The sequence below is a fragment of the Oncorhynchus gorbuscha genome, linkage group LG04 (genome assembly GCF_021184085.1).
Source record: "Oncorhynchus gorbuscha isolate QuinsamMale2020 ecotype Even-year linkage group LG04, OgorEven_v1.0, whole genome shotgun sequence".
In the NCBI taxonomy this organism is placed as follows: Eukaryota; Metazoa; Chordata; class Actinopteri; order Salmoniformes; family Salmonidae; genus Oncorhynchus; species Oncorhynchus gorbuscha.
In genome coordinates, this window is record NC_060176.1 from 17,388,933 (window position 1) to 17,404,886 (window position 15,954).

General features: G+C 43.1%; 1 protein-coding gene across 2 annotated transcripts in view; it reads right to left on the minus strand.

The window, feature by feature from the left end:
* Positions 1–10,662: 10,662 nt before the first annotated feature.
* The window catches only part of LOC124033765 (copine-7-like), a 48,654-nt gene continuing 43,362 nt past the window's right edge, over positions 10,663–15,954 (minus strand). The window contains exons 16-18 of one of the 2 annotated variants that reach the window (XM_046346015.1): positions 15,092–15,775; positions 12,107–12,406; positions 10,663–11,551 (exon numbers count right to left, since the gene is read on the minus strand). In XM_046346015.1, coding sequence (XP_046201971.1) covers positions 15,602–15,775 — 174 coding nt within the window. In that variant the 3' untranslated portion in view covers positions 10,663–11,551; positions 12,107–12,406; positions 15,092–15,601. Of the gene's footprint in view, positions 12,407–15,091; positions 15,776–15,954 lie in introns of both variants that reach the window. The other variant, XM_046346014.1, reaches the window with a different exon arrangement.

A 15,954-nucleotide genomic window follows, 5' to 3' on the forward strand; every position in this document is an offset into this window, starting at 1 on the left:
GCACAGCTATTTTCAGGTCTCTCCAGAGATGTTTAATCAGGTTCAAGTGCAGGCTCTGGCTGAGCCATTCAAGGACATTCAGAGACTTGTCCCAAAGCCACTTCTGCGTTGTCTTGGCTGTGTGCTTAGGGTTGTTTTCCTGTTGGAAGGTGAACCTTCGTATCAGTCTGAGGTTCTGAGCGCTCTGGAGCAGATTTTCATCAATGATCTCTTGGTCACCTCCCAAGGCCCTTCTCCCCCGATTGCTCAGCTTGTCTGAGCGGCCAGCTATAGGAAGAGTCTTGGTGGTTCCAAACTTCTTCCATTTAAGAATGATGGAGGCCAATGTGTTCTTGGTGACCTTCAATGCTACAGAAATGTTTTGGTACCCTTCCCTAGATCTGAGCCTCAACACTATCCTGTCTCTGAGCTCTACGCACAATTCCTTTGACCTCATGACTGTTTTTGCTCTGACATGCACTGTCAACTGTGGGACCTTATATAGACAGGTGTGTGCCTTTCCAAATCACATCCAATAAATTGAATTTTAAGCTATAAAAATAAAGAGAGTCGCACACTCCATATATAAACTCCCAGTAATTTACTGGGTAAACGTTTAGGCATCCTTCTGCCTCCTTCAGGGTAGCATCACAGGTGGATTCCAATCAAGTTGTAGAAATGGAAACAGGACGCACCTGAGCTCAATTTCGAGTCTCATAGCAAAGGGTCTGAATACTTATGTAAATAAGGTATTTCTGTTTTTGATTTTAATAAATTAGCAAACAGTTCTAAAACCCTGTTTACGCTTAGTCATTATGGGGTATTGTGTGTAGATTGCTGAGGAAAATGTTCTATTTTATCAATTTTAGAATAAGCCTGAAACGTAACAAAATGTGGAAAAAGTCAAGGGGTCTTACTTTCAGAAGGCACTGAGGTATTCCTTTTGTCCAGATGGTTGAGGGAGGTGTCTAGTGCAATAGAGATTGCATCATCTGTAGATCTGGTATTCTAATTGGAGTGGGTCCAGAATGATATAATATTTGCCGTTATGCAGACACTTTTATACAAAGCGACTTACGTCATGCGTCCGAACATTTTACTTATTGGTGCTCCCAGGAATCAAACACACTATCCTGGCGTTACAAGCGCCACGCTCTACCAACTGAGCTGCAAATGATATGAGCCATGACCAGCCTTTCAAAGCCTTTTATGGCTATAGATGTGAGTGCATCAGGGCCATAGTCATTTTGGCAGGTTTCCTTGGAAATCTTGGGCACGGGTCGTGGACTATGGTGTTCTGCTTGAAAATAGAGTGAGTGAGAGAGGGAGATAGGGAGAGGATTCAGACAGTATACAGTGCCTTGCGAAAGTATTCGGCCCCCTTGAACTTTGCAACCTTTTGCCACATTTCAGGCTTCAAACATAAAGATATAAAACTGTATTTTTTTGTGAAGAATCAACAACAAGTGGGACACAATCATGAAGTGGAACGACATTTATTGGATATTTCAAACTTTTTTAACAAATCAAAAACTGAAAAATTGGGCGTGCAAAATTATTCAGCCCCCTTAAGTTAATACTTTGTAGCGCCACCTTTTGCTGTGATTACAGCTGTAAGTCGCTTGGGGTATGTCTCTATCAGTTTTGCACATCGAGAGAATGCATTTTTTTCCCATTCCTCCTTGCAAAACAGCTCGAGCTCAGTGAGGTTGGATGGAGAGCATTTGTGAACAGCAGTTTTCAGTTCTTTACACAGATTCTCAATTGGATTCAGGTCTGGACTTTGACTTGGCCATTCTAACACCTGGATATGTTTATTTTTGAACCATTCCATTGTAGATTTTGCTTTATGTTTTGGATCATTGTCTTGTTGGAAGACAAATCTTCATCCCAGTCTCAGGTCTTTTGCAGACTCCATCAGGTTTTCTTCCAGAATGGTCCTGTATTTGGCTCCATCCATCTTCCCATCAATTTGAACCATCTTCCCTGTCCCTGCTGAAGAAAAGCAGGCCCAAACCATGATGCTGCCACCACCATGTTTGACAGTGGGGATGGTGTGTTCAGGGTGATGCGCTGTGTTGCTTTTACGCCAAACATAACATTTTGCATTGTTGACAAAAAGTTCAATTTTGGTTTCATCTGACCAGAGCACCTTCTTCCACATGTTTGGTGTGTCTCCCAGGTGGCTTGTGGCAAACTTTAAACAACACTTTTTATGGATATCTTTAAGAAATGGCTTTCTTCTTGCCACTCTTCCATAAAGGCCAGATTTGCGCAATATACGACTGATTGTTGTCCTATGGACAGTGTCCCACCTCAGCTGTAGATCTCTGCAGTTCATCCAGAGTGATCATGGGCCTCTTGGCTGCATCTCTGATTAGTCTTCTCCTTGTATGAGCTGAAAGTTTAGAGGGACAGCCAGGTCTTGGTAGATTTCTAGTGGTCTGATACTCCTTCCATTTCAATATTATCGCTTGCACAGTGCTCCTTGGGATGTTTAAAGCTTGGGAAATCTTTTTGTATCCAAATCCGGCTTTGAACTTCTTCACAACAGTATCTCGGACCTGCCTGGTGTGTTCCTTGTTCTTCATGATGCTCTCTGCGCTTTTAACGGACCTCTGAGACTATCACAGTGCAGGTGCATTTATACGGAGACTTGATTACACACAGGTGGATTGTATTTATCATCATTAGTCATTTAGGTCAACATTGGATCATTCAGAGATCCTCACTGAACTTCTGGAGAGGGTTTGCTGCACTGAAAGTAAAGGGGCTGAATAATTTTGCACGCCCAATTTTTCAGTTTTTGATTTGTTAAAAAAGTTTGAAATATCCAATAAATGTCGTTCCACTCCATGATTGTGTCCCACTTGTTGATGATTCTTCACAAAAAAATACAGTTTTATATCTTTATGTTTGAAGCCTGAAATGTGTCAAAAGGTCGCAAATTTCAAGGGGGCCGAATACTTTCGCAAAGCACTGTATGTTGATAATGCTTTATATTCCTGTGGGTTTATTTGCCTCAAGTAAAAATAAAGATTTCAGACAGTCTATGTTGATTTACATTTACATTTAAGTCATTTAGCAGACGCTCTTATCCAGAGCGACTTACAAATTGGTGCATTCACCTTATGACATCCAGTGGAACAGCCACTTTACAATAGTGCATCTAAATATTTTAAGGGGGGGGTGAGAAGGATTACTTTATCCTATCCTAGGTATTCCTTAAAGAGGTGGGGTTTCAGGTGTCTCCGGAAGGTGGTGATTGACTCCGCTGTCCTGGCGTCGTGAGGGAGTTTGTTCCACCATTGGGGAGCCAGAGCAGCGAACAGTTTTGACTGGGCTGAGCGGGAACTGTACTTCCTCAGTGGTAGGGAGGCGAGCAGGCCAGAGGTGGATGAACGCAGTGCCCTTATTTGGGTGTAGGGCCTGATCAGAGCCTGGAGGTACTGAGGTGCCGTTCCCCTCACAGCTCCGTAGGCAAGCACCATGGTCTTGTAGCGGATGCGAGCTTCAACTGGAAGCCAGTGGAGAGAGCGGAGGAGCGGGGTGACGTGAGAGAACTTGGGAAGGTTGAACACTAGACGGGCTGCGGCGTTCTGGATGAGTTGTAGGGGTTTAATGGCACAGGCAGGGAGCCCAGCCAACAGAGAGTTGCAGTAATCCAGACGGGAGATGACAAGTGCCTGGATTAGGACCTGCGCCGCTTCCTGTGTGAGGCAGGGTCGTACTCTGCGGATGTTGTAGAGCATGAACCTACAGGAACGGGCCACCGCCTTGATGTTAGTTGAGAACGACAGGGTGTTGTCCAGGATCACGCCAAGGTTCTTAGCGCTCTGGGAGGAGGACACAATGGAGTTGTCAACCGTGATGGCGAGATCATGGAACGGGCAGTCCTTCCCCGGGAGGAAGAGCAGCTCCGTCTTGCCGAAGTTCAGCTTGAGGTGGTGATCCGTCATCCACACTGATATGTCTGCCAGACATGCAGAGATGCGATTCGCCACCTGGTCATCAGAAGGGGGGAAAGGAGAAGATTAATTGTGTTTGATAATTGATAATTGATAATGCTTTATATTCCTGTGGGTCTATTTGCCTCAAGTAAAAAGAAAAATTTCAGACAGTATATGTTGATAATGCTTTATATTCCTGTGGGTCTATTTGCCTCAATTAAAAATAAAGATTTCAGAGAGTATATGTTGATAATGCTTTATATTCCTGTGGGTCTATTTGCCTCAAGTAAAAATAAAGATTTCAGACAGTATATGTTGATAATGCTTTATATTCCTGTGGGTCTATTTGCCTCAAGTAAAAAGAAAGATTTCAGACAGTATATGTTGATCATGCTTTATATTCCTGTAGGTCTATTTGCCTCAAGTAAAAATAAACATTTCAGACAGTATATGTTGATAATGCTTTATATTCCTGTGGGTTTATTTGCCTCAACTAAAAGTCTATGCGCCACATAGCCATCCGTTAGATAGGAGACAAACTGATGTCTCCTGTCATCAAGGTTGTTCCCGCGGAGCTGTCTTCGCTCTGTAAACTACAGGGTTGTTCCTGTGGAGCTGTCTTCACTCTGTAAACTACAGGGTTGTTCCCACGGAGCTGTCTTCGCTCTGTAAACTACAGGGTTGTTCCCGCGGAGCTGTCTTCGCTCTGTAAACTACAGGGTTGTTCCCACAGAGCTGTCTTCACTCTGTAAACTACAGGGTTGTTCCTGCGGAGCTGTGTTCGCTCTGTAAACTACAGGGTTGTTCCCACGGAGCTGTCTTCGATCTGTAAACTACAGGGTTGTTCCCACGGAGCTGTCTTCACTCTGTAAACTACAGGGTTGTTCCCGCGGAGCTCTCTTCACTCTGTAAACTACAGGGTTGTTCCCGTGGAGCTGTCTTCACTCTGTAAACTACAGGGTTGTTCCCGTGGAGCTGTCTTCATTCTGTAAACTACAGGGTTGTTCCTGTGGAGCTGTCTTCACTCTGTAAACTACAGGGTTGTTCCTGTGGAGCTGTCTTCGCTCTGTAAACTACAGGGTTGTTCCCACGGAGCTGTCTTCACTCTGTAAACTACAGGGTTGTTCCCACGGAGCTGTATTCACTCTGTAAACTACAGGGTTGTTCCTGCGGAGCTGTGTTCACTCTGTAAACTACAGGGTTGTTCCCACGGAGCTGTCTTCACTCTGTAAACTACAGGGTTGTTCCCGCGGAGCTGTCTTCACTCTGTAAACTACAGGGTTGTTCCCACGGAGCTGTCTTCGCTCTGTAAACTACAGGGTTGTTCCCGCGGAGCTGTCTTCACTCTGTAAACTACAGGGTTGTTCCCGTGGAGTTGTCTTCACTCTGTAAACTACAGGGTTGTTCCCGCGGAGCTGTCTTCACTCTGTAAACTACAGGGTTGTTCCCACGGAGCTGTCTTCACTCTGTAAACTACAGGGTTGTTCCCGTGGAGCTGTCTTCACTCTGTAAACTACAGGGTTGTTCCCATGGAGCTGTCTTCGCTCTGTAAACTACAGGGTTGTTCCCACGGAGCTGTCTTCACTCTGTAAACTACAGGGTTGTTCCCGCAGAGCTGTCTTCACTCTGTAAACTACAGGGTTGTTCCCACGGAGCTGTCTTCACTCTGTAAACTACAGGGTTGTTCCCGCGGAGCTATCTTCACCCTGTAAACTACAGGGTTGTTCCTGTGGAGCTGTCTTCACTCTGTAAACTACAGGGTTGTTGAGCTGTCTTCGCTCTGTAAACTACAGGGTTGTTCCCGCGGAGCTGTCTTCACTCTGTAAACTACAGGGTTGTTCCTGTGGAGCTGTCTTCACTCTGTAAACTACAGGGTTGTTCCCGCGGAGCTGTCTTCGCTCTGTAAACTACAGGGTTGTTCCCACGGAGCTGTGTTCGCTCTGTAAACTATACTCTCTCATCACTCTACTTTGATGACTGCCAACTGACTCTAACAGAAATTGTCTGCCAAAGACTGGTGGCAGTCAAAGTTATATAGCATGCAATTGCTGCTCCTTTCAGATCACGGATAACGTTTTGGAATACTGCCAGGACCATTTGTCACTAGAATATAAAATAACTACAGTATGCATTGGAATGAGAAAATAAAACATAGGGCCTACATTATAGAGATTCTGTATATCTTCACTCCCATCATATTCAAACTACTATATATTTGAGTTGCAATCTCAGCAAGTCTTGATAGCCAAGGGATGCGAGTGGAGGTGTGTGTGTGTGCGTGCGTCTGTGTGTAAGAGATAGGGAGAGAGTGATGTTATAAGTTCTCTGTACGTACAGTGAGCTCCAAAAGTATTGGGACAGTGAAAATGTTGTTGTTTTGACTCTGTACTCTAGCCCTTTAGATTTAAATGATATAATGAGTATAAGGTTAAAGTGCAGACTCTCAGCTTGTCAACTTTAATCTATATCGGCTGGACCATTAATAAATTACTGCACTTTTTGTGCATACTGTAGTCCCCACATTTTAGGGGACCAAAGGTATTGGTACAAATTAATTGATATGTGTATTAAAGTAATCAAAAGTTTAGTATGATTACATCAAGTTTGTGACTCTGCAAACTTGTTGGATGCATTTGCTGTTTGTTTCGGTTGTGAAACAAAATTTTGTGAGTGTTTTTGGTGACAAGCCAAATTTCTTCAGCTTCCTGAGGTTGAAGAGATGCTGCTGCGCCTTGCACAGGGCGGGGTCGAGACCCAAGGTCTCGAGCTAAGTGACGAGTTTGGAGGGTACTATGGTGTTAAATGCTGAGCCGGCAGCCTTACGAGGGTTAACATGTTTAAATGTTTTACTCACATTGGCTGCAGTGAAGGAGAGCCCGAAGGTTTTGGTAGCGGGCCGTGTCAGTGGCACTGTATTGTCCTCAAAGTGAGCAAAGAAGTTGTTTAGTTTGTCTGGGAGCAAGACATCGTGGTCCGCGACGGGGCTGGTTTTCCTTTTGTAGTCCGTGATTTGACTGTAGACCCTGCCACATTCCTCTCGTGTCTGAACCGTTGTATTGCGTCTCTACTTTGCCTCTATACTGACGCTTAGCTTGTTTGATTGCTTTGTGGAGGGAATAGCTACACTGTTTGTATTGGGTCATGTTCTGGTCACCTTGCTTTGATTAAAAGCAGTGGTTCACGCTTTCAGTTTTGCGTGAATGCTGCCATCAATCCACAGATTCTGGTTGGGGAATGTTTTAATAGACGCTGTGGGTAAAACATCACCGATGCACTTGCTAATAAACTCGTTCACCGAATCAGCGTATTAATCAAGGTTATTGTCCAACGCTATAAGGAAAATATCCCAGTCATGTAAACGCAGCAATCTTGAAGTGTGGAATCCGATTGGTCGGACCAGCGTTGAACAGACCTGAGCATGGGCGCTTCCTGTTTTAGTTTCTGTCTATAGGCTGAGAGCAACAAAAGAGTCGTGGTCAGATTTTCATGCGTCGTGGAAGTTAGAATAACAATGATCCAGGGTTTTGCCAGCCCGGGTCACGCATTCGATATGCTGATAAAATTTAGGGAGCCTTGTTTTCAGATTAGCCTTGTTAAAATCCCCAGTTACAATAAATGCAGCCTCAGGATATGTGGTTTCCAGTTTACATAGAGTCAAATTAAGTTCTTTCAGGGCCGTCGATGGGTTTGCTTGGAGGGGGATTTACACGACTGTGATTATGATTGAAGAGAATTCTCTTGGTAGTTAATGCAGTCGGCATTTGATTGTAAGGAATTCTAGGTCAGGTGAACAAAAGGAGTTGAGTTCCTGTATGAGTTCCTGTATGTTGTTTAATCACATCATGTCTCGTTAATCATAATCCATTCACCCTCGTCCGTCTTCTTACCAGAGAGATGTTAGTTTCTGTCGGTGCGATGCGTGAAGAAGCTAGGTGGCTGTAACGAGTCTGATGACATATCCCGAGTGAGCCATGTTTCCGTGAAACAAAGAATGTTACAATCTCTGATGTCTCTTTGGAAGGCAACCCTTGCTCAGATTTCGTCTACCTTGATATTAAGAGACTGGACATTGGCGAGTAGTATGCTCAGCGGTGCGTGATGTGCCCGTCTATGAAGCCTGACCAGAAGACCGCTCCGTCTGCCCCTTCTGCGGTGCCATTGTTTTGGGTCGCCGGCTGGGATCCGATCTATTGTCCTGGGTGGTGGACCAAACAGGGGATCCGCTTCGGGAAAGTCATATTTCTGGTCGTAATGTTGGTGGGTTGACGTTGCTCTTATATCCAATAAAACCAAATATTTCCTGGGTAACAATGTAAGAAATAACACATAAAAAATATAAAAAAATACTGCATAGTTTCCTAGGAACACGAAGCGCAGCGGCCATCTCTGTCGGCGCCGGAATTTCTGATTTCTGAGTGAACTTATCCTCTGCAGCAGAGGTAACTCTGGGTTTTCCTTTCCTGTGGCGGTCCTCATGAGAGAAAGTTTCTTCAATTTGACTTGAAGAAACTTAAAATGTTCTTGACTTTGTTTAAAGTAATGATGGAATGTCATTTCTTTTTGATTATTTGAGCTGTTCTTGCCATAATATGGACTTGATATTTTATCTTCAGTAAACCTACCTTTTCACAACACAACTGATTGGATCGAACACATTAGAAGGAAATAAATTCCTCAAATTAACAAGGCACACCTGTTAATTTAAATGCATTCCAGGTGACTACCTCATGAAGCTGGTTGAGAGAATGCCAAGAGTGTGCAAAGCTGTCATCAAGGCAAAGCCTCAGGGCTCAAAGGGTCTGCAGAGAGAAGAGAGTGTTTCCCCATTACAGAGGAATGGGTCCATTCAGTTTCATTATCCATGCTAATATAGACAGGAGAACAGTAAGAGAGAGTGGGGTAAAGTTGAGCCAAAGGGGTAAGTTCAGCCACCGTTGTTTCTAGGAAGCCATACACAAAATGTATAATTTGACCAGATATTTAGGAAGAGCTCATCATTTCATGGAGTCCGAGACGGTAGAAACCACATGGAAAAAGTGGTAATCAAGTTAGGTATATATATATATATATATAAATTGAAAAAGATTTTAACCAATTCAAATGAATTTATTGTGTTAGAGGTATCATGATGCTTGTATCTAAACCAAATATATAATTTTAAGATTGTTCTATACATAAGGTTGAGTCTTCATAAGCTTCAATATGAGGTCCTAAACTTAGCATGAAAGTATATCCTAGTAGCTGTCTGAGCTAATATAGTCAAATTGTTTGCCTTGGTGTAAGTTGAGCCAATGGCAAGTTGAGCAAATGTAAGTGTTTTCTTACAGCTGTAATGCAAGGCAGTATCGCTGATATATGAGGTAATGTTAAAAGTGTAAAAAAAAGAACAAAGTGTTTGTTAGGTAGGCGGCTCATCTTACCCCATACACTCAGTAACTTTCAATGTGGCACTGTCATAGGATGCCACCTTTCCAACAAGTCAGTTTGTCAAATATCTGCCCTGCTAGAGCTGCCCTGGTCAATTGGAAGTGTTTGGTTTTTGTGTGTAGATTGATGAGGGAAAAAAAGCTTGTAACGTAACAAAATGTGGAAAATATCAAGGGGTCTGAATACTTGCCGAATGCACTGTATTACTTTCTGTATAGGAACACAGGATCCTGAAATATATGTATATATCTTTGTGGGAAAGAATGTTATATTTCCCTTGACGGAGTGATGCAGAATATAAAATATTGCTCAACTTACCCCACTCTTCCCTACAGCCATGCTTGCTGGAGGAATCCAATACCTCTCAAATGGTGGGCAGAGCAGCATCAGGATTGTGGGATATTCGTTTTCCAGGATATCACTTCAACCCCAACATTATGTTTTATCAATGTTACCACTGCTTTGCCCGGCAGTTATGAGGTTTAAAAATAAACTTCTTTACAACCATGTGATGGAAGGAGCAGGGTTTTTACAGTAAGACTTTAAGAAGCATCTTTAGCCAGCAAACCCTTAGCCTCGAGCATAGAGCTCAGCTGGGGTGGCTTGTGGATTCTATCTGGCCTTGTGAGGGCACTGAACAACAGTCAGTCAAGGCTTCTGTTTTAAAAAATAAAAGTCTTTAAAGGAAAACTTCACTCTATTCCGGATCGAGCAGTCGACCCCCCCCCCCCCCTGTCCCTGGTCTTCTCCAAACATAGGTATTCTCACAAATCCCTGTCACCATGGAAACAGCCGCTATGCAGCGCTCTTGCACAATAGCCGTTGAATGAAAGGAACTGTCTGAAGGAGCAGTCTTCACCCCCATTACATGTACTGATGCTATACAGCCTCATCATCGCTGACCCGGCCACGGTGAGCGTGTGCATGGAGTATCCCGTCCAAAGCTTCCGCCCCACCGGGGAAATCATACGAGAGCAGAGATTGCGTCTCTCAAAAGACTGCCGCATTCCTCTCTCAATTGTATTCCTCTTTCCCATTTAAATTGAACCACAAGGCAAAAAAACATGTTATAGGTCACAGAAAATGAACAGGGGATGTCACTCCATCTCTCTGGTGGTTTAAAGGCATCGGTAAGTGCTTTGAGTCAGATGTGGGACTCACAAGGGCCGATGTAATGGAAATCTGTGATAAATTCCTATTGTAGCAACATATTATCCGATATTGTCTTACCACCCCCAAATGGTACGCTGTAATTTCACACAACCTGATAACCTGAATCGAATGAAAGAATAACAATCAAATCAAATGGCAATAAATACTAAAGCTTTATTTTAGTTTTTCCACTTCAAAAACATGGAAGAAGAATAGGGGCGAATATTTCCACTTTTTTTTCACAAGGATGCGACATCACAGACACTATCATGCAGTTGACTGGATTTATTGGCCTAAATGCAAGATAAAGAGAGCATCCACAACATGAACAGAGGTTTGTGCAAATGCAGGCTTGCCTATCAGCATAACGTACTCCAAAGGAATGCACAACACATCTTAACAACAGAGGTAAGCATGCAATGAATTCTCTTTTTAGAAATAAAATATATCTATGACCTCAAAATCATCCAGTGGTTTAGGGAATACACAGCAGGGCAATAGACTAGCCTGTATTACCTTCCACCCATTGTACCGTAGTGTTCAGAGCCCATGTTTGTCAGTGGTGAATGTAAAATAAATACCTCAGATTATGCACTCTTCACAGTGCTCATTTAAAACCAGTCATTCTCCCTGCATAATTACTTTAAAGGAGACATCCACCATTGAAATCAATACCGCTAGATACAGTATGCATCAGGGTTAGCAATACCTGCAACTGACTGTGCATTTGGTCTAAAGGGTTTATTCTGAAAATGAACTAAGCAAAGGATGATTTGAGTTGATGGAGAGTGCTTTGGCTTGTGCCTGAGGACAACATTAAATCATGAGCCATGTTGTCCAGGGCCATGTTGTCCAGGGCCATGTTGTCCAGGGCCATGTTCTCCAGGGCCATGTTGTCCAGGGCCATGTTGTCCAGGGCCATGTTCTCCAGGGCCATGCTGTCCAGGGCCATGTTGTCCAGGGCCATGTTGTCCAGGGCCATGTTGTCCAGGGCCATGCTGTCCAGGGCCATGTTGTCCAGGGCCATGTTGTCCAGGGCCATGCTGTCCAGGGCCATGTTGTCCAGGGCCATGTTGTCCAGGGTGGGAACAAAAGTACAGCACAGGAAAGAAACAACAGGAAGGTGCTGATACTTGTGACTTGAGCATATGGTATTCAAATCCCGTTCCCCCTCAGGAACAGGAATACTGATTCATATCAGCATGATATCACTTGCTGTTGCTCGGAGTGTGTAATGTATGTATGGTCTTAGTGTGAGCATATGTTGGGCTGCACACAAGCCAATTCTATGAAAATGCACACTGTTTTAGCTTGTGCAATAAAGATAAGGACCAAGGGGCTGGAACGGTAACAGTGTACCCCATCATCTTGCCAACGATTCATACATTTCTCAATATAGATCTGATAGATAAGGTTTCCTGCCATTGCACAACAGTAATCCTAAAAATGAGATATCCATTCATGTGATTAATAAATCCATGGCATTATCCCATCTTGAGAAATGGTGTCATCATATTCAAACAAACACATAGTAGATATCCAAACAAAAACAAACAAAAACATGAATTTAATAAATATAAAGTACTTCAATATATTACCATTGATGTCAGAACTCAGTCCAACAGAACATTGGCAAATGTTCTACATCCATTTCCCCATCCTACACGTCCCACTGCAGAGCCCCAGTGTGGAGATGAAAGTCCATCCAGGGTTATTTACATTCAGCTGACCAAGGAGGACTCCAGATCTGGGAGTCCTGAATCAATAGGCCGAAGCTTGTGGTCCTTAGTGACAGATACACACTCACTATTCTTCAAAGGAGCTCAGACCACAGCACACAGGAGCACTGTACCGGGGGAGTTTAGCCACAGTTATGTACATAAGAGCACATGGGCCACCTGGGAGAGATGCAAGCATTGAGGGAGAAGCCAAAGTGAACTTGTTAATTACAAAGTCGCATCAACAAAGGAGACAGAGGCAATGGCACGGACTGGCATCAAAATCTAAAAACCCATATTATGCTAATTGACCATCTATGGCGGGTTCAACTGAATTCCAGCCTACATGTGGTTGTCACTGTCCAGAGAAAGGTATTGATACGAATTAGAGCCAGTTTTACAATATCCCAGACAACTGTGATGTAATCTTCCTCGTATTTATCCATTATGAGCAAACATTTGCAATCTTTATACTGAATGCAACCTGTTTTTAGGTGTTGATCTTAGTGTATGTAAAAATATGGGCAGACAAAATAATACGATTTCAGTGATTCAGGTTACCTCTGTTTGCATCATATCTGACGTAGATCCCTGATGCACCTAAACTTACGTCAGTAGAATTTGTAGCAGAAGATGTTTATGGAACTACGTGCAAGACTTCTTACCCATGAGTTATACAATCAACAAGTCAACGTGTCAACAGAGAGAACAAAATAGTTCCTAGAGGGGAAAATAATGGTCACGGGACATATTCATCATGGAGGGATGTGCATGTAAAGCTGCTTACCATAAGTCAGCAGCATCTCATCCAAACAAGTTCATGTGAATACAAGGCCATGATCCCACTCTCTGGTTTGTCATTACTGTCAGTGTACTCCTGTGACATTTGCACTCGTCAAACAATAGAAATCATATCAATTCCACCGTATTTAGATGCCTTACTAGACAGTGCAGTGAGGTCTTTCACATGAGTGATGTGATGCAGGGTTATCGCATTGGAATAAGATTTTCGGTTTTGAAAGACCTACAATATCGTGACACAAACACCACGAAGAGCCCCATTTGAAATGTTCCTCGTTAATTCAGTTAAGAAAAGTAACTGGCTAAGGCCCCAGATAGGTCAGGTTGAGATAAAGATATATCCCAAAGGTATGCTTCATATGGAGGTAACGGGCATAACAGTTGATAAAGATCTGATTTATCTTCATGTCGAACTGTATCATTCATTTACACTGTACATGTATTTCTTTGTATTTGTTGACTTATTTATCATGTATACACTTCTGTAACATTTCATTTGAATGCTCTGCCATCATGCCTGCATAAGGGCACTATAAACCTGAGATTGACATAACATGTATGTACGTCACATTGCTTCATCTGTAATAAATCACTAAGCTTTAAAAACGTTGTACTGTAAAGTAATATTAGTGTGAGTCATGTTACAAAATGTCAAGTTGGCTTGTACAATACCGGTCAAAACTTTGGACACACCTACTCATTCAAGTGTTTTTCATCAAAACGATGAAATAACACATATGGAATCATGTAGTAACCCAAAAAGTATTTAACAAATCAAAATAGATTTGAGATTTTTCAAAGTAGCCACCCTTTGCCTTGATGACAGCTTTGCTGTCATGAGGAATGATTTTGAAGGAGTTTCCACACATGCGGAGCACTTGTTGGCTGCTTTTGCCTTGACTCTGCAGTCCAACTCATCCCAGACCATCTTAATTAGGTTGAGGTCGGGTGATTGTGGATGCCAGGTCATCTGATGCAGCACTCCATCACTCTCCTTTGTCAAATAGCCCTTACACAACCTGGAGGTGTGTTTTGGGTCATTCTCCGGTTGAAAAACAAATGATAGTCCCCCTAAGCGTAACACAGATAGGATGGCGTATCGCTGCAGAATGCTGTGGTCGCCATGCTGTGGTCGCCACACTGCCAGTGTCAACAGCAAAGCACCCCCACACCGTCACACCTCCTCCTCCATGCTTCATGGTGGGAACCACACATGCAGAGATCATCGGTTCACCTACTCTGCTTCTCACAAATACAGAGCGGTTGGAACCAAAAATCTCAAATGCCAGATTCTGATGTCCATAGCTAGTGTTTCTTGGCCCAAGCAAGTCTCTTCTTCTTATTGGTGTCCTGTTGTAGTGGTTTCTTTACAGCAATTCGACCATGGAAGGCCTGATTTACACCGTCTCCTCTGAACAGTGGTTTTTGAGATGTCTGTTACTTGAACTCAGTGAAGCATTTATTTGGGCTACAATCTGAAGTGCAGTTAACTCTTGATGGTTTTTGCGACTGCAATTTTACCAGATTGACTGACCTTCATGTCTTAAAGTAATGATGGAATGTCATTTCTATTTGATTATTTGAGTTGTTCTTGTAATAATATGCACTTGGTCTTTTACCAAATAGGGCTATCTCCTGTATACCCCCCTACCTTGTCACAACACAACTTATTGACTCAAACGCATTAAGAAGGAAAGAAATTCCACAAATTAACAAGGCACACCTGTTAATTGAAATGCATTCCAGGTGACTACCTCATGAAGCTGGTTGAGATAATGCCAAGAGTGTGCTAAGCTATCATCAAGGCAAAGGGTGGCTACTTTGAACAATATAACATATTAAATATATTTTGATTTGATTTGTTTAACACTTTTTTGGTTATTTCATGATTCCATGTGTTATTTCATAGTTTTGATGTCTTCGCTATTATTCTACAATGTAGAAAATAGTAAAAATAAAGAAAAACCCTTGAATGAGCAGGTGTGTCCAAACTTTTGACCCGTACTGTATATGACTACCGTTTCTGTGCAGGCATCATTTAGGAAAAGTAAAATAAAGTGTTACCTAAATCTCTTTCCTCATAATTGAAAGACTCATGTGGTTTGATATGTTTAGATTCCCCCTCCCCCAATCCTTCAGTTGACAGGCTCTTCAGACAATACCAGTGATGGGCAGTAAGACAGAGAGACACAGCAGAGCAAAATGGACACAGAAGAGAAGCAGACTGAAGCCTTGGAGAGCCTTGAAAGTCATTAAAAAAAATCAGCTGAGGGCCAAGATGCCAGTATCAGGGCAGAAGAGGACAGAGAGCCTGTGACCATAGTTGATCAACTTTGGGAGGGATTCACCTGCATGCATCCTCCAGCATCAGGCTGAACAGGCAGATGGATGCACAGCCAGGCAGAGGGACATGATCCGCACGGAGAGAGAAAACAATCCAAAGGTTTCAGTTTCTAGTCTGTGTGTGAACGCTGTACGAATGAAAAAGAATGATAACAACACTAATATTAATGACCATGGTTCTTGGTCCAGAGCAGCGATCTGCACCTTCTCTCTCTCTGGACTGAGATGTGGTCAGGCCGTGGTCCCCACTGCTGGCAGTGATTCTGTAGGGGTGTTGGCAAGGGAGGTGGGAGAGTCACATGATGGGACGGGCGGCATGGGGCAGATGGCCTTGTGACTGTAGTACTCCACCACCTGGTTGGGCACCTCCGCAAGGACACATTTGGCCAAGGCAGCAGGCGAGGCCTGTGAAAAATAGAACACAGCTTTAGTCTGGACAGTTCTGGCACAAGACCCCAAAGGGTTAAAGCAATCATTTTCAGTGACACCTAAATCCAATGAAACTCTGGGCAAATTGTTTTTTAACCTAACAAAGGAAGAAAGGAAAGAGTGATTTGTGTTTTCCGTTGTTTGGGCAGCGGTCA